This window comes from Lactuca virosa, chromosome 1 (assembly GCF_052849685.1).
Source record: "Lactuca virosa cultivar CGN04683 chromosome 1, Lactuca_virosa_CGN04683_v6, whole genome shotgun sequence".
NCBI classification, from domain to species: domain Eukaryota; kingdom Viridiplantae; phylum Streptophyta; class Magnoliopsida; order Asterales; family Asteraceae; genus Lactuca; species Lactuca virosa.
In genome coordinates, this window is record NC_136426.1 from 149,414,581 (window position 1) to 149,434,259 (window position 19,679).

Sequence of the window (19,679 nt, forward strand, 5' to 3'; positions counted from 1 at the left end):
ATGCTAATAATCATCATGGTAGTGGGAGCATGATAATTATGACAAAGGTTGCAAGTTAGCAATGTTAATTATAGAAAACAAAAGTTTCAATTCGTGAGGCTGCAGGGGTTGAAAAAGTTGTTTTGCTATAATTAAGGGAGAGGAAATTATACTTCATTTCAATTCTAAAAGCTTAGATTGAGATTTTAATCGTATTTAATCAAGGATATATATATGAATTTCATGTTGGAATGGCTCAACATAAGGAAATTCTATATATGGGTCCATTATTTGCGTTCTAAAATTCGATTATGATTACGGCATCCCTTTTCATAATCTGAATTTTGAGAACTTGGCAAATTGAAATGGAAATATTATAGCAAAAGACTGGTTTAGTCTTTATGTGAGACATCATGAATCGTGTCCCATATGCTTCGGATATAGGATCGATTACATGTGCTATATTTATCCTTTCTAAAATTTTCCAAATGCCTGGGGCATTATGAAGGAAAAAGGTCTAGAATTGGATATGACTAAAATGATTAAGCAATTGTCGAGGACAATCTAAGGTTTACCAAAGATTGGTTGCTCAAGGACAGTTGGAAGTATAATGTTAATTCTGGAAGGACCATATTGACATAATCTGTAAGGAGGCAACTCTTGTTCAGAAGTGATAGTCAAAATGGAATATGAAAATGTTTCAAAGTTAGAAATTGTTCAATAAATCTGTGTAAGATTAGGAAACTTAATGCAAGAAGGATGTTTCCAAGGAGTTGATCTCCTTTGGAATGCTCTGTAATGTTTGTTGTCAAATCTTTCTGACTTTGTGCATAATCATTACAAGAGGATCAATGCATATAAGTTTAGAATCTAACAGATTTTAGTAAATGGCATGAATTTGGAATTCTTGCATTTGCAGTAAGGAATTGGGAATATGAAATGAGAATCGTTGGAGTTATGTTCAATTGATCTATTTCACAAAGTAAAGATCATAGACAAACATAGTATGCATACTTGGTGTATGGCATGACTGGTGTTTAGAAAAACATAGTGTACATGCTTGGAGCATGGGACAACTATTGTTTTAAATTCAAGAATAAAGTTGATAGGTGAAACAGTATACAATGAATAATGTGTAATCATATGGTGATAAATAAAAGGTGTTTTATTTATATTCATAAGTTCTGAGACCATATTGGATTCGATTATTATTGTGTTTCACTTTGCATGTTTTGACTTCCAGAATAACTAGGTCATTGTTCTGATGGACTAAGTTATTCAAACCATCCACAGTCGGTCATATGTTGGAAGTAGATATGAATCAAGACTGTCATGGGTTGGCTTGTAGAGGTCTAAGATGTTGGACAAAGGGCTACAACACTCATGAGTGCTCATAAGTTCTGAGTATTGGATTCAACCCGCGCTCATTGGAATCACTTCATGGATTTTATCACGAGTGATCATGAGACGATAATATCTTATATTCTTCAAACCTAGAGATATGAGTTGTTACTATGAGTTGGTTATACATTGATTGCACGAAAAAGCATTGGTAACTCGATGTTATAAAACGTGCCTTTGTGTATGATTCAACAAGTAGTAGAACAAGCCATATGAGTCGAAGTTTATCCATTCCTTTTACCTTTGGGATAAAAGCGATATCTGTGGGCCCCTCGATGATTTGGTGATGACAAATGTAAGTGCTCGGCTGGGCCAGGACTGATTTGATTTGTTCAATTAGTCAGTCGTCATAAATCGGAAATCGGGAAACAACAAATGGACAGAGAGAATGATTATAATCCATGTCTCAGTCCATATGATATCTAGAATGGAGGAATATATGATCCCTTATCTATTGGACAAGTCATTGACAAAGGTCAGAGATCATCGGCAAGGTCACGGTTCGACAGAAGCTTTTGAGAGCTACGATTGCCAGTCGGTTCTTGAAGTCATACTTGCAATAATAGTTTTAGACTTATCCAAGTGGGAGACTGTTGGATTAATGTCTAAGTCCATAACTATAATTGGTAAGACTTGACCCGACTCGGCATGGTCCATTTGGGTTGCATGGCATCATGCATTTGGATAGACTATAATGAGAGAAATAACACTTAAGGTTTGTGAATATATTATAAGTTCTAATATATTAATAAGATTATTTAATTAGTATTGATCAAGAATTAATCTAGGATTAATTAAGTGATCAAAAGAAGACTAATTAAATATATGGGTTGATTGTGTAAATCATTCATTCTTATATATGTGGGCTTGTGATCCAAGATTCCTTATGTTGGACTAAGTCCATGGGGTGACCCATGGATACTCCATGGAGGTTAAAATCCATGGAGCATAAGGAATGGGTAAAGTTAGGAGTTACATAGTGTAACCCTAATAGCCACCATATAAAAGAATCACATGGCTCAAGAAATCGTGGACTAGTGTGTGTGTGTATGAGGGCTACACGATTTCAAGAAGTGTTCAATTTTTCTCTCAAGTCATTCCATGTGCATTTGGTGTTGTGTGAACCATTTGAGGTGTTACACTTGGGGCACTAGGCACTCAAGCTTCATGATGACATTCTACATCAAAGAGGTATGTATTCTATCTTGTTATATTTATTATTTTGTATGCTAGATTAGGATAATACCTTGGATGTTCATAATTGTATGTATAATAGAGAAAAACATAGATCCAAGGTATTTAGGGTTGCATGTACACTTAGGAGTGTTAGAATGCTCATAACCCAAGACTTTCCTAGTCCAAATAAAGTTAAGTCGACCTTTGATGTCTTTTAGAACTCAAGAGCTTCGGACCTCATCCCTCAAGGGCTTGGTGAGCAATTTTCAACAAATGAGCTCTAACTCGGAATTTATCACTACTCGAAACCGCGTCGTAACGAATACCTCATCGCGCCACAGTGGGTTAAATGATACCATGGTATTCCTTTTGCCACGTTGTGGCGACTATTCTTCATAGCAACCTATTTTTCCCACCACGTTGTGGCACCCATATACTACACCGCATAGCCAAAGTACGTTGCCTACGACTTACGACAGAGAAAGTCCCAAATCACAGCTTCTCTCACCTCGTCGTGTAAGCGTCTCACCGCACTGTGATGAGGATGGAAACAACATTTTCATTCCTTTTTCAATGCCTTTCAAACCCAAACTCATATCTTTCAGTTCTGTTCCATTCTTAAACCAATATAAGACATTCTTATAGCTTCAAAACACAAGACAAATGCATAGAACATATCAAAAATATTTCACAAATCTAAATATCATCAAAAGGAGCAAAATGCCCATGACATCAAAACGAAAATCCACATCATAATTATCCCAATAATCCGGTTCTAACATATCTTCACCGACGGGAATGAATAGTAGCTCATGAAGATGCGCATATCCATTTGTCCGCTTTTAAGCAATGTCAGGACCTCCTATAGCTCCGGGGCCGATTCTCATATCAAAACCTTCGTCAAATGAACTGTTGTTGCTCCGCCCCCCGCTCCTTTTACTTTTTTTTAATGATTTATTAGATTTGTAAAACAACCAATGTCTTCGGTTATGATAATGAATTTTGAACAATTTTCATAAGCAACTTTTGGAGGTCTGAGTTCGCGTTTACATATGTTGACTCAAGCTTGTAAATGATGGGATTTCGGTTTCCAACCATGATCTCTAGCCGATCTTTGTTAGGGGGTTGTGCTCTCGCGTAACAACATTGGGAAAGAGTGGGTGACGATCGGAGCATGAACCATGGTTGGGGTAAGTCGGTGTATATGTGGATGTGTGTTTATGTGTCCCCTTCTACCGTTTGAGTTCTTCAATTTTGACTATTGTAAATAACATTGTGAGCCACATCATCTTCAATTGATTGTTTGGCACATAGAACCGATTATTTCAGGTTAAGAGGAACAAATAAACATGTCGACATAACTTTATACTCCTATAAAGCAAAAAAAAAAAAAAAACAAACAAAAACAAAACAAAAACAAAAACATGAGTGACCATTTAACCAATTCGAGAAAGTTTGTTGGGCATCAGTGACATTATCCTTACATTTTAAGCATAAGACGAGATTATTAGCACAAAAATGTGTCACAGTATCATCTCATGTGTAATATGCTGTGTTTTTGGCAAAAGAGATCAATATGTCTTGGTAAAAATAGATCCAACCCACTATTGGATAAATTTCAAACACAAATGTTTCGAATAACTTTTCAGGTCAACAAAACACGAAGACAAAAGGCACCTTCATTTCCATTAGAAAACATAAAAACCAACTGAAAACAAGACTGCTTAGAATCACAGAGCTGTAGAGATGACCAAAGGCCGGATGAGCCACAATCGTACTTCCTACTAATATACTATAATGATTTTAACCTGACATTGGAGACAACTTGAGACGAACATATGTTTTTATGAATTATGACTGAAAATTAGTTTATTCTCAAATATGCAAATTCCAGATAATCTCTTTTTATCTTAAGTAGAAGACACAAGAACAGTAACTATCAAAAGGGCATACCTTTATATGTCTTTTTTCTTTTTAAAAACTCAGTCTCATTCATATATCTTGCTAGCATATTCATCCTCCTCAGAAATGCTAGGAGTTGTCAGAACTTATATTGTCCCTTACGCTCACATTAATTATTGATAGTTAAGATTTCTTAAGTGTGCTAATGCTTCAATTTCTGCTAATTTGGATATGATACATTCTTTTAAATTGGCCCCAAGGAGGTTCTGAAATATTGTAAATCTTTCTATTTCATTCCATCGTGAAAACATTTTGGAGACCAGCATGTAACGATTAAGTTGTGCTGTTATTTATTTATGTAATGAGAAAAGGACAGGATCTCAATGATACAAAAGTATCTTAGGGGCCTTCAGGTACACGAGATGTTCTATGAGATAATGCTCTAAAGTGAACTTGGTCATCTCATGAGAGAAAAAAAAAACACTAAAGATTTGACAATGATTTCAAATAATCAAAAACATGAATTATTTATCATAATAACACTATCAAAAAAAGTTATGGATGCTGTGTATGGGGATTTTAGCCTATCAATTTAGTTACTCTTAAACTGCAAATTGGTTGTGATGATATCTGCTGGGTACAAAAAGCATCATATAAAATATTTATCGAAAGAGGCATATAACTTTATAGTGAGCATCTTTGTCATTTAGATTGAAGAGGTTATCTTCCCAAAAGAAATCGCTGTATAGGGAGCATTTTATTATATTATTAGCTTTAAACCAGAGACATCTCCACCAGTGACTTCCATGATTTGTAATTAACTCAAGGCATCTTCTCCCATGTTTTCATCATCTTACACCTCCTGATTTTTTACAAACTCCATAATTCTCCACCAATACCTCTTTCTGAACTTGATCATGCCATCTATTTCTGGGTTGGACAGATGCAGTGATCCCACGCCTCCTTTTCAACAATATGATTATCAGCTGCAGAACACTTGAGATTAAAATCTTCAACGATCCAAGCAACCTTATGTTTCTTGACCATGACCAATTCAGCTGTTGAAATATAGATAATTAAACGAAACATGTTACATACAAGCACTACAAAAAATTTCAGCTAGGTGCCTTAACGCAATATAGAAGAAGAACAAAGATTGAAGTATAAGCTTTAAAGTTCACCTTTTGGCTCTTCCAAACTTTTTGCAGGTCCCTGTAACAAATATCAAGAGTTTTCAAGTTTAATGATTCAAAGTGTGTGACCAAGTATATAGAAAGTTCTAGGTGTCAAAAAGTATGCCTCACGTGTGTGATCACATATGTCGGACTATCTTCGGGATAAAGCTCTAAAGCAACCTTTCTTTTCTGATGATTGATGAAAACAGATAAGAATTAATACATTAACTACTATTCACATACATCCACTTAGACAAAGCAGTTGTATTGGGTCTTGTTCTAGATCCGATCAGGTATATTTATGTGATTCAATATATCATAAAACTTGATTAAGTGAACCAACCAATCGATCCATTTAGACAGATCCGCTCGGTTGATTCGTTGAATACATAAACTATGAATTTTATTTTTCATATCCTACAAAAAGTAACTTTTTTTTTTTTGGAATTCAATAAACTAATAATAAACAGGTAGACTTTGGTCATGATCAATATACTAAAAATAATTAGGTTAATGATCATTCTATTTAATAGTTCAGATCATTTTGGTACTAGATCCAGTTCAACCGGATTCATGGACAACCTATTCATAGCATATATATTGGTAGTGGATATTGTTGTTATGCAAGGAGAAAAGTATTCCTCCTTGAATAAAATCCAGGTCTGATATTAGTAAACAATGTTGGTTGTATAATGGTCTTGGTTACAAATACTACTATACTAGATAATAAGTAATACATAAGAGACAACAAAATAACATCTAATAAGAATATATAGTATTTACCTTTATATCTGGGGCTGTCTTTTTTTACAACATCACGATAAAATGGAACCATTCCAGTGCCACCATGCCACAGATGCCGCCTGCTGCTTAGGTAGTATTCTCCTGTTGTTGCTTGAAAAGAAGAGAGATCTCCACCAATGATGTGATTCCATGACTTGTAATAACCCAACACATCCTCTTCTTCTTCATCCATCTTTCCATCATCAAACACAAAACTCACCCCACACTCCTCTGTAAGTTGTTCTACTTCTTCTGTTACAGTAGTAATAGTAACCTGATCTCCGCCTTCCATTTCATTCATCCCAAACATCCAATGGCTTAACAATATTACACATTCTTCACGTACATTGACTCTGTAAACATAATGATTGTATATCCAGGTGCAGTTCTTCGTTAGATTACTAATTGTGATCATTGGCAAAAGTATGAACTGGTCATATGGAAATGGAAACGTGTACACGTAGCAGAAGTTCAATCCTCTAAGATTGTTAGGAGATGATGGGATAGTAAATGATACTGATGGCCCCTTGCTTCTACAACTAATCCAATTCGGCATCTCTTTTCCCCCATAAATGGTGCTGAATATTCCAAATTCATAATACATCTGCAAAACAGAACCACCTTAATTAGTCACTATAATATATATACAAACACACACACAGACATAGTTAACAAGATCCAAACCTGGATTTCAGATTCCTCTGATCCTCTACCCCGAAAATAAGTTCCTACACGCATTATGTTAAGGAAATCTAGATTAGTCCAGCCCAAACTACATAATACCTTTTCCTCAACACCAACCATCGGTTGGATTTTAATCATGCCTTGAATTTCAATCGACGAAAGTGCTAAGTGATCTGAAAGTATCGACAACTTGAGTGGTAACATTTTTGGATCAAAAACAACTTTTCTTAGCAAAGTTTTAGAGCTAAAACCGAGGTCCAACTCTTTTATTGTATATGGAGGATGCTCCACTGACGTCAACAATTTACACTCACTCATACTAAGCATCTCAAGCCTAGGAAGACTTCTCACACAATTGGGAAGGGAAACTATAGGGTTGCCATCTAAATTTAAATCCTTCAACATAAATAGCCAACTGAAGTCCAGGGGAAAGGATTCAGTTGAAAAATTATTATTTGCAAGTGACAACCTTACTAAAGAGCTCGGTATAGAAACCGCAAAGAACTTCAAATCACTTGGTATAGCTTCCACAACGGAGGAGGAAGAGGATTTAGCCTTGACTATTTCTCGTGAATCCATATCCATAATCTCCATTTGAGATTCACCGAGATTACAACCCTCTAGCAATAGTGTTGTAACCTTCTTTAGCATATTTATGGTTTTTGGAAGTTTTTCAAGGTTGTTGCAGTAGCTGAGATCAATTAGGAAGAGTTCAACACATGCTTCAATTGATTCACAAACCTCAAGCAAACCAATGCAATTTGTAACTATTAACCTCTCAAGTGCCGGGAATTCCTCAAAGCCTCCCAAACTACGAAGCTCTTCACAAAAGCTTAAATTAAGAATCTTTAATGATCCAAGCAACCTTTTGTCTTTTAAGCATGATTCAGTCAACTGCTGAAATGGGAATAAGTTAGAGTATTAGTACATTTATCAACTTGGCATTGAAAAATAATAGATGCTGATAAGTTACCTTTTGCCTCTTCTCGGCTCTTTGTGGATTACTATCATAAATGCCAAATGATTCAATATTGCTATATGACATGTCAAGAACAACCAGATTTTCCATCGGGTAGTCTAAAGGCAAAGACTTTAAAGGGAACCCATGCATGCACAACCATCTCAGTTCTTCTGGAAAATTCTCGTAAGACCCACTAATATTCAGATAATTGAGTTGGAGTAGCCTCAAATTATCCATGTTACTCAATGCATCTGTTTTCAGCACAAACGATGCACGCAACGTCTCTTTCTCAAGCATTCTCATGTCAAGTGCAAGGCCTAGAAGATTTCCCTTATCCTAAGATAAAACAAAATGTCAAAACAAAAATTTAAATGCTAGACAAGGCGTCTTAAAAATACTTTAAAAAATAAAAAATACTTTAAACATGCATACAGGGCCTCTTACCTTTTTTTGTTTCAACACTTTGAATGACTCCTCATGACACCACAATCGACTTCGCTTCCATGGCTTGTCAGGCGATTCTTGATGTACTATGAATCTTCCTGTCTCTTGAAGCAACTGATGCATCTTGAATTCATTATTCCATCCGATACTAAGAAGGCATCTATCAATGAGATTCGGGATCCCAGATCTTGTGTTCATACGACATGCCCTTAATATTGTTTCAGTAATATCTCTATCCATCCCAACAAAAAAGCATGCAATATGCTTAAACAAATCCTGATCGTTTTTGGATGGCAAAGAGTCAAAGCTCATTCTCAATACATTTCTTATACGAGAACCGATTTCTTTCTTTAGCCCTTCTATGCACCCTTCCCAATAAGCTACATCTCGATTATGTAGTAACTTACCCAAAACTTCAAGAGCCAATGGATGTCCTTCACAATACTTCACAAGCTTTTCTAACACCTCTTCATAACCAACCTTGGGATCGTTGCACATGAATGCATGAAAACACAAAAGTTTTTGTGATTCATTCTCACATAAGCCTTGAAGCAAGTGTTTTGCATGCATGGGCTTACCAACTGTTTTGAATAGTGCACAACTCTCTGTTACCCACGCGTCTCTGGTTGTTATTATGATTTTGCTTCCTGGATGAAAAGGTTTGCTTCCAAGTAATGCGTCCAACTGATCGAGACTATCAATATCATCAAGAACTAGAAACACCTTTTTACGAGCTACCACATTCTCTATCTTTAAGGTGTATATAGAAACATCATGAACTTGAATCAAACTTTTCTTTGAAATGTTATCATAGAGTTGTTTTTGTAAATCAAGCAACCCATTAAAATTTTGACCACATCTCCTACTAATATCTTCAATATAGCTGCTTGTGCTGAATTCATGAGAATGTAACCCGTAGACATATTTGGATAAAGACGTCTTCCCGATCCCACCAATACCTAAAATAGTGAGAACGTCTGTCGTATGTGATGCATCTTTTAACCATGAAGTGACGAATTTGATGGAAGTGTCCATCCCGAAAAGTTGTTGCAAAGGAATCCGTGAGTATATACGTAATCTACGGTAGATGTCCTTAACAATTTCTTCAATGAACTCGGTCTCTGGCCTGAAACATTATTTTAATAAGAACCACAAACTAACAAAACCAACAAACCGGATTCAGATATTTAATTTACCCAAAGACCCAAGTAAAACTTATAGTATATTAAGCTATTATGCTTAACTAATATTTTTCGCATCAAAAGTATATTATATTTTCAGTTCTAACCATGTAACCATCTAATGCATGAGGTCGTAATTTGTATGTATAATACGACCAGAGCGAACAATGTAGAAAATAGTAAGTACATTGCTACTATGGGTAAAAACTGAAGTACATTGCCATTAAATCCCCCATATTGGTAAAAACAGGAAAAGTACCTTGCTATATCCTAAAATTCGCCCAATAACAAATGCAGAGTGTAAACTAGAAAATATATTTAGGGTGAAAATAACCTTGTTAATTGTACACTTATTACAAGAAGATGTCAGGGTATATAAAGAGGCAGGATCCCTAGACATATGAAACCCTACGGGCCGATGGGCTAAAACTAGGTTAATGCATATGTACAATATTTACATTCCAATACTCCCCCTCAAGCTGGATCATAAATGTTATACATTCCCAGCTTGTTACAAATTGCAGATATCTGCAAACCAGGTAAAGCTTTGGTAAAGACATCAGCTAGTTGGTTTCCTGTTCGAACATGAGGAGTAGAGATGGTTCCATCTTCTAGCTTTTCACGAGTGAAATGACAATCTATTTCGATATGTTTAGTCCTTTCGTGAAACACGTGATTGTTTGCAATATGGATAGTCGCCTCATTATCACAATACAGGTTCATTGGTTTTGATTGAGCAAACCCAATTTCACCTAACAAATTTCGTACCCATATCAGCTCACATGTAGTCTGAGCCATAGCCCTGTATTCAGATTCGACACTTGATCGTGAAACGACATTTTGCTTTTTACTTTTCCACGAAACTAGGTTCCCTCCGACAAATACACAATAACCTGTGGTAGACCGTCTGTTTGTAGGATCTCCATTGTAATCAGCATCTGTGAACCCTTCAATGACATGATGACCATGATTTTGATATAGGATGCCATGACCAGGAGCACCCTTTAGGTACTTTAGAATATGAGTAACCGCATCCCAATGAGAAGTTCGAGGTGACGACATAAACTGACTTACAACACTCACTGGAAAAGCAATGTATGGACGTGTAATCGTCAAATAGTTAAGTTTTCCCACAACTCTTCTGTATTTCTCTGGGTTCTCAAGTGGATCTCCATCGTCTGCTTTCAATTTCATATTCGGAACCATTGGGGACTCACAAGGCTTTGTTTCAATCATCCCAGAATCTCTCAGAATATCCAAGCAATATTTTCGTTGAGACAAACAGATCCCTTTTCGAGTACGAGATTCCCAAAAAATATTTTAAAGGACCTAGGTCCTTGGTTTGAAATCGAGATGCAAGAAAATCTTTCAGTTTCTTGATTCCAGTTCCATCACTCCCAGTAATCACAATATCATCAACATACACCACTAGCAGAATGCATCCAGAAGAAGATGAAGCAAAGAACACAGAATGATCATAAGAGCTTCTTCGTAAGCCAAACTCTTTTACCACAGCATTAAACCGTCCAAACCAAGCCCGAGGGGATTGCTTTAAACCATACAATGATTTACGCAACTTACAAACCCTGCCATACTCCCCCTGAGCAACAAACCCAGGTGGTTGCTCCATATAAACTTCCTCATGTAAATCACCATGTAGGAAGGCATTCTTCACATCTAGTTGGTGAAGGGCCCAGCCATAAGTAGCAGCTAATGAAATGAACAAGCGGATGGAAGATACCTTAGCCACAGGAGAGAATGTCTCTGAGTAGTCAACCCCATAAGTTTGAGCATATCCTTTAGCAACCAACCGTGCCTTCAGACGAGCCACAGATCCATCCGGGTTGACTTTCACCGAGAATACCCATTTACAACCGATCGCCTTTTTACCTACAGGTAATTCTACCAACTCCCATGTATTATTATGATCAAGAGCATTAATCTCATCAATCATAGCATCCCGCCATCCAGAATGGTTCAAGGCTTCACCAACCGTTTTAGGAACATGTATAGTATCAAGTGTAGAGATCATAGAGCGTGAAGCTGCAGACAGTTTACCATAGGATACAAAAGAGGCTATATGGTACGTACATGAACGCTTACCTTTCCTTAGGGCAATAGGAACATCAAGATCAGGTTCCCGTGTATCGGAAGGTGATGAATCGCTCATAGCAGGAGTCTCATCAGTACTTGGATCTGCAGAAGAAGATGGTATTGGATCGGGATTTGATGTAGGTAGTTGGCGTCTATATACGTGAATAATTGGTGGCTTAATATGCTCTTCACGTTGTGTGGAGTTACATGGGCTAGGAGACTCAGGAGCAGGTATGGTATATACCAACTGATCATCAGACACACTTGGGTTGGAACGATTGGTCATAGGAAAGAAGGGTATATTTTCATGAAATGTAACATCTCGAGATACAATGTACCAATTGAGTGTAGGAGAGAAACACTTGTAGCCTTTCTGAAGTCTAGAGTAACCAAGGAAGACACATTTCAAGGACTTCGGATCCAACTTGGTTAGGTGTGGTCGGGTATCACGAACAAAACACGTACTCCCAAAGATCTTTGGTTCGACAGGAAACAATGACTTTGTAGGAAATAGAACCGAGAGTGGACTCATACCATCCAAGACAAAAGAAGGCATTCTATTAATGAGAAAACAAGCAGTAGAAAGCGCATCAGCCCAATAAGTTTTAGGAACAGACATGTGAAATAGAAGAGCCCGAGCCACCTCTAAAAGATGACGATTTTTCCGTTCTGCGACCCCATTTTGGGCTGGTGTGTCAACACAGGAAGACTCATGAAGAATACCATTTTGAAGCATGTAAGACTGAAATGTTTGAGACAAATATTCTTTTGCGTTATCACTACGAAGGGTTTGGATGGCGGTTTTAAATTGTGTTTTAATCTCAGCATAGAATGAACAAAAATGTGTAAACACTTCAGATCGATTTTTCATAAAATAAAGTCAGGTAGTACGTGAATAATCATCAACAAACGTAACAAAATATTTAAACCCAAGTTTTGAAGTAACAGGGCATGGTCCCCAAACATCAGAATGGACTAATTCAAATGGGGATGAAACCCGCTTATTGACTCTTGAACTTAAATGAATACGTTGGTGTTTAGCAAACTGATAAGACTCACACTGTAAAGACGTTAAATAAGAAAACTCAGGACACAACTTCTTTAGATTCTGCAGAGACGGATGACCTAATCGACAATGAACTTCAAATGGGGATGAAGTGGATGACGCCAAAGAGTAAGGTGTTGGATGTTCGAATATGTATAGGCCATCAGATTCCCGTCCTCTACCAATAATCTTCTTCGTCGACAGATCCTGAAAGACACAATAATCAGGAAAGAATGAGACACAACACTTTAAGGCATGGGTAATTTTGCTAACTGATAATAGATTGAACGAGAAATTTGGTAGACTCAATACAGAGGATAAGGAAACAGATGGCGTAAGTTCAATAGTGCCAGAACCAAGAACATGTGGGGTAGACCCATCAGCGATCGTGACATGAGATGAAGATGTGTGTTTATCAAGACTAGAGAAGAGGGTATGATTACCTGTCATGTCATGTGATCTGAGGCACCTGAATCGATTACCCATTTTGAGGCAGAAGATAATAGGCATGTATTAGGGTTACCTTTTTCAGCAAATGCAGCAGTTGGACCAGTGGAGTTCTCAGTCTTTAAAAGGCGTGCATATTCTTCTGCGGGTATGGTAATAGTGTTGTCTGATGCAGAAGCAACATGTGCTGATGAGCTTTTCTGATTTCTAGACAAGAGCTTCTTACAAGTGCGTTTGGTGTGACCAAAATCATGACAATAATAACACTCAACGTCATCAGAAGTTGAGATAGCAACCCGTGATTCTGTAGTTCGGTCACTATGACCACCTCTAGAACCCCCTCTGTGACCCCCACGAGATCCTCCTCGGGAGCCACCATGAAATCCTCCTCGACTAACCAAAGCATTATTATGATCAGAAGGTTGTGGAGACTGAATATTCTCATTTCGAAGAACACGAGCAAATGTTTCTTGAAGGGAAGGAATGGCAGAGTCATTCAAAAACTGAGATCTGATAGAGTCGAATTCTGGTCGCAAACCAATCAAGAAACTGATTACAGCCACTTGTTCTCTCTGAGTTTGCATAGCTTGGACATCAGCACTCAAGGGAAGAAGGGAGTTGAGCTCCTCATATACTTTCTTAAATTACATGACATAAGTGGTGAGTGATCGATCTTGTTGTTCCCCACGATGAAAGGACTTACAAACACTATAGATTCGTGAGATGTTGCTTTGTCCAGAATATAAGAAGTTAAGATAGTCCATAAGTTCTTTCACATATTCACAATGACTAACCAGAGAAGAGACAGAAGGCTCGATAGTATTGACAATCTGCAAATACAAACGAGCATCACTTTGTAGCCACAAATCTGCAAATACAAACGAGCATCACTTTGTAGCCACAAATCAGAACCATCACCTTTGGGGGGATCAGATGTGAGATGAGAAGCCATTCCCATGCTTCGGAGGTAGATCCGAATAGTTTTGTTCCACTCAAAGAAATTGGAGCCATTAAGTTTGTTGTCGGTGAGTCTAGCAATTACCGGAAGCAACTCAGGTACTCGTGGACCACTGCTGCTAGATGATTCGTCTCCTCCGGACATCTTTACGAACTAGAAACAAATAAAAAAAGAGAACGGCACTCACAGGATGCCCTAATCAGAAAACGGTGCACTCACAAGGTGCTGGAACACTGATGAACAGTACCAGAATTGTGCTCGATGAACAGTACTTCGTGAACAGTAATCTCTCAATGCAAAAAACCCTCCAACCCTAAACCTCGCTCTGATACCATGTAAACTAATAAATATATTTAGGGTGAAAATAACCTTGTTAATTGTACACTTATTACAAGAAGATGTCAGGGTATATAAAGAGGCAGGATCCCTAGACATATGAAACCCTACGGGCCCATGGGCTAAAACTAGGTTAATGCATATGTACAATATTTACATTCCAATACAGAGCAAATTGTTCAAAATTTCATTATAACTGCAAAAAGTTATCAGGATGTATAATCTTATCTATACGAGTTAATTGGATCACATTATTGAAAAGTTCGATCTAATTTTAGTCATCTTCTGTATCCAATTTAAACATAGTAAGTTGATGTCTATTTCATGATACTAAAGAAGCTTATTGAAAATTTGAAATACATAAAGAAAAGATAATATTGATTTTTCATTATGCTAATCAAAGAAAATTGGAGTATGGAAATATAGGCAAGAAAGTGGTTACCTGCCATTTGCATTCTCCCCTTTTAAATTAGCAACTTCAGTAAGTGCTTTAATCCATCGGTCAATCTTTTGAGCCAAATGACTTCTTTTATTTTCATTTATCTCTGCATCCATCTTCAGTTTGTGTTCAGCCATTGAAAGTCCAAAGGTACTTTCTTGTTTTCTAATATGGGTGGGCTCCACATGATAGAAGATAGGGATAACAATTTGGTTGGATGTCATTCGTTGCTCAAGGATCAATACCAATTCATCAAGGCACCATGAAGAATTAGCATAATTTTTGGACAACACGATAATAGAAGCTCTGGATTCTTTAATCGCACTCTCCAATTCCGGTTTCAGATCTCCTCCAGTTTCAATCTCTTCATCATCTAAAAAGGTGGAGATATTGGCATCAAGGAGGGCCTTATGGAGATGATCAGTGAAACCATATCGAGTATCAACACCCCGAAAACTTAAGAATACATCATATTTATGATCTTTAGAAGATGAAGTAGATGATACTTCAATATATTCAGAAAGAACAACCATTATGGGTGATGGGAAGGGATGAGCAACTTGAGACGAGACTACAAGACTACAATCACATTAAAGAGTAAGTAGTGGCTTTTATATAGGAATCCAAAGTCAACTACTTTTGATAAAAGTCATACCTTGTGGACTTTTCTTCTAAACAAAAGAGTCATATATTGTGGACTTTTCTTCTAATTATAATAAATATTTTTTTCAGACCTGAATATGTAAAAGATAATTATTGAATCTTTATTCCTGTCCACAGATTTCGATCAAGTACTTTAATAAGTATAAAACTACAAAAATCGGGAGTGTGGATATCACTTTTTATGGATAAGGTGCACTAGTTTCATTTTTAGCATTATCATCCCTAAAACTTAGTTTCAGTGTGTTTAGTACCTATAACAGTCAAAACTGGTGTGCTTGATATACTTCATATTTTCTTTAACAACTCATCAATGGATATTAAAGGTCAAAGAAAGGAGAAGGTTGAAGTTTGAACAACATACAAAAAAACTCTGAATAAATATTTCATAAGTAAAATGATATGAAAAGTGAGGGTCCTGTTAAGAAGCTTATGGGATTTGGATCGTGAAATTCAATTGGGAAAGAGCGAAGAAACAAACCGAAAGCGATTATGAAATATTTATTCAGAGTTTTTTTGAATCGCAGCATACCAAAAACCAAATCGCTAAAAAGAAATTCTGAATCCGATTGTGAAATTGGATGGGGAAGACAAGAAACGAACCAAAAGCGAGCGCGCAAGTTTGCAACGCCTTGAACCTCGATGTAAAAATTAGCCATCATGAGGGGGGGCTGGTGTCAACCCATCTAATTCTGGTACGAAGCCCTCTATCTCTATGTCACCCACAACCGATTGCATCGTCTCTTCCATGACAAATAAGAGCTTTGATACTTGGTTTTTGGTAATAATTAATAAAGAATGTTTGCCACACTGTTTTGGGACAACGACAGTCAGATGGAGAGGAGGGCAGTAAGCTAATAGCAAGACAGAGGAGGGCGACGGTGGAGAAGTCATGTTGGAAAGAAACGGAGGAGGAGGGCGATGGAGCTAGCGGTGGTCAAAGAGGAGGGAGACAGAGGACCGGTGGTTGGAGTTGCAGAAATGGAGGGACTAAAACGCGATTGAAGTCGTATTAGGAATGGAGACATGAAGTTAAAATTGTTGGATTGTTCATAAAGGTATTCAACTTAAGGGAGGATTTTTGTAATTTATTTTTGGATAAATGAATTATTGTTTAAATATCATGGTTAATAAAACAAAATCAAAAACAACACAAAGTAATAAAAGACGATATTTTTTTATGCATTGCATGAAAATAAAATTTGAATATGCTTGCAATGAATAAAGTAAATGGGTTTGGAAAATGGTTTGAGCGTCCTTATTTTGTACCAAATAATCTCATATCTTGGACAATCTATCAATGAAAGTTTTTCATTGTCTAACATGGTTTGGTTTGTATAGATATATTAGATAGGGTATTTTTATAAGTTTGGAGATTCTATAAGGTGCAAATGTTCAATCTTTGTGTGTAATGAAGCTATATCAGTTTAGTGTCTATTATGATTATGTTCAATTGTAACGGTCTTTTTGTTAAAGTTTGGATATGTTTATATGGGGTTGTTTAGTTCGGGTTGTTAGGTCGGATCATTAAGTGTGTGTGTATTAGGTGGTGTTTGTTTATTCGAAACAAAAATTCTTGAAGTATGTGGACCATATCTGCAACCCTCTGCAGCAAATGAGGTGAACCAAACGACTGTAACCTGTTTGTTTTTTAACATCTACAGGTTGCTGTAAAAAAATGAAATTTAAATAAACTGATTTTACAAACTTAAATGTAAATCATATTTTATACTCCAAAGTCAAAGCATCAACAATTAAGGTCTTTTTTCATCTCCTCGTGAACAATAACATACAAAGTAACAATAACTAGTTTACATCTAATTAAACATCAAGCCACATATCATTCATTACTAGCAATCTACTTTCAACTAACAATGACCACGTTTAAACCTAATTGAACATCAAACAATATCATTAGATTAATAGCAACATACTTTCAACTTGAATAAAAAACCTAGCAATAACAAGCGAAGAAAGGAGGCTGCTTAGATTCATGTATCATTCTAATTAATCAGAATAATGTAAAATCCTAGCAACAAATGAACATATAGACAAATTATTGATCCGGAACCTATTGTAATAATTCGTTTGATGGTGTTTCGCAAAACTGAATCTAAAACCGAAATCACCTAACCATCTCCAAGTATCATCAAATTATTGTGTGATTAACTGATTTTGATTCACAAGTAGGAATAATCAGATTATTAATTCTGATAATTTGATCCTAAAAGTAAAATTACCTAATGTATATGACAAAAATGATTATGCCACAAAATGGTATTGGAAGTGAGAGTAGAATTTGTTACAAAAGCATGAGAGTCATTAAAAGACTTGAGTATAGATACATTGTAAGACAAATTACTACTAAACTCAGTAGGATCAAGAACATAAAGATCATTTATTCTTTTGCCAATCACTCCAAGAGCAAGATTATGCTTCTGTGAAGGGTCCTGTAAAAGACATGTTTCATCAGTGAAAATAGTGAAGGTTTGCAAATGAGATGATAATTTGGAAACTGAAATCAAATTATACTTCAAATCTGGAACATATAAAACTCCATGTAAAATGAGAGAATCATGTAATTTGACATCACCAAAGAATGAAACTTAAGTGTGATGACCATTAGGCATGCCAATCGAATGAGTGATATAGTTGAAGTTTAGAAGAGGATTTATAGACACTGACAACAAAACTCTCAAATGAAAAAGAATTACCATCAGGATTCATTGAGTTTTCACAAATGGAAGAATTGACTTGGTTGTTGTTTGGTTGCATGGAGTGATTGTTGAGTGTTTGCATAAGTTGTTGAAACTTTTCTTGACTAATAGAGCCAGAAGTAGTTGTGATCATATTTTGAGTACGGGATATGGTTCTTCTTTTCTTTTCTTTGTGAATTTGAAGGTGTATGGAAATTATGAGTTTTATTACAGTGAGCACATGTAAGAGATTTCTTTGAAGAATGAAATTGCAAGTCTGTAGTAGCAGCCATAGCAATTGCTTCATTGTTGATTGCAGGCGAAGTATGAATATCTCGTTGTCTTTCTTCTTGGATGATCAATGAATAAGCAGTGGACAAACATGGCAAAGGCTTCATCATCAAGATTTGACCTCTTATAATTTTTTAAGATTCATTCAATCCCATAAGTAACTGAATGAGTCTTTGACCTTCGAGATATTTTTGGATTTTACCAGAAGCACCATAAGAACAAGTATGAATCTCTTGAACAACATGTAATTCATCCCAAATTTTTGTTAATTTCGTAAAGTAGGTTGAGAATTCATCAGAATTTTGAGAAATCGAATACAACTGCTGTTGAATTTGATAAATGAGAGCACCGTTTGATTGTTCATACCTCTATGCAACTCACACCAAATTTGATAAATGAGAGCACCGTGAGATTTCCTAGAGGATGTCAATGCTTACACATCCATAAAGGAGCTATGATTCATAAGCTAGAGATGATTTCTACCATCATAAAGCTCTTGTTCTAAGTAGATTCAATGATTCAATGCAAAACCAAATAAATAAACCAACAATTGCTCATTCAAGTACCAAGCTCATGATCAAAGTATCAAACAAGCATAAGAATTATAATCTAGAATCATAAACATGAGATAATTGATAATCAAACATGAATCCTTCAAAATCCACAAACATTCAATGGTTTTCAGCCAAAGTTAACCAAAATAGGGAAATTAGCCACTCATGGCAACAAAATAACAATAACAAAAGTCTAATTGCATAAAGAAACTACCAATAACTTGGAAAGATGAAAAGAAATGGGTTTCAAGCTCCAAAATCGCCTCCTTCAGGTCTCCAATGGTGTAAAATCGATGTGATGGCTGATAGATCTGATCCCCCAAGGTAATGATGTGCCAAATGACCAAAATGCCCAAAACTGGGCAGTTGCGCGGGTACCCGCGCGACGAAAATCTCACCCGCACAAATGTTCCTGGAATACTATTGGCACCCTTTTCCTCCACTCCACCATTCCACTACCAAAGATTCCTTTG

At 36.4% G+C, this 19,679-nt stretch overlaps 1 protein-coding gene and 1 long non-coding RNA gene across 7 annotated transcripts; one reads left to right on the plus strand and one right to left on the minus strand.

Moving 5' to 3' along the window:
• Positions 1–4,959: 4,959 nt before the first annotated feature.
• On the minus strand, positions 4,960–16,697 carry LOC145160064 (disease resistance protein RML1A-like). 6 transcript variants are annotated; one of them, XM_079079146.1, is made up of 9 exons: positions 16,269–16,697; positions 15,009–15,584; positions 8,506–9,631; positions 8,074–8,397; positions 7,101–7,997; positions 6,417–7,020; positions 5,763–5,822; positions 5,640–5,670; positions 4,960–5,516 (listed from the first exon to the last, which is right to left on the minus strand). In XM_079079146.1, the coding sequence occupies exons 1-7, from the start codon at positions 16,325–16,327 to the stop codon at positions 5,785–5,787; spliced, it is 3,624 nt and encodes a 1,207-aa protein (XP_078935272.1). In that variant the 5' UTR covers positions 16,328–16,697; the 3' UTR covers positions 4,960–5,516; positions 5,640–5,670; positions 5,763–5,784. The 6 variants fall into 6 exon arrangements, with proteins under 6 accessions (XP_078935272.1, XP_078935282.1, XP_078935302.1 ...); XM_079079156.1 differs by having other exon boundaries at positions 5,758–5,822; XM_079079176.1 differs by adding an exon at positions 15,661–15,739 and having other exon boundaries at positions 5,640–5,822; positions 16,269–16,380.
• Positions 15,431–16,786, plus strand: LOC145160103 (uncharacterized). Its single transcript, XR_013738016.1, has 2 exons — positions 15,431–15,602; positions 15,786–16,786. It is a non-coding gene; the product is annotated as an uncharacterized LOC145160103 (long non-coding RNA).
• The last annotated feature ends 2,893 nt before the right edge of the window (positions 16,787–19,679 follow it).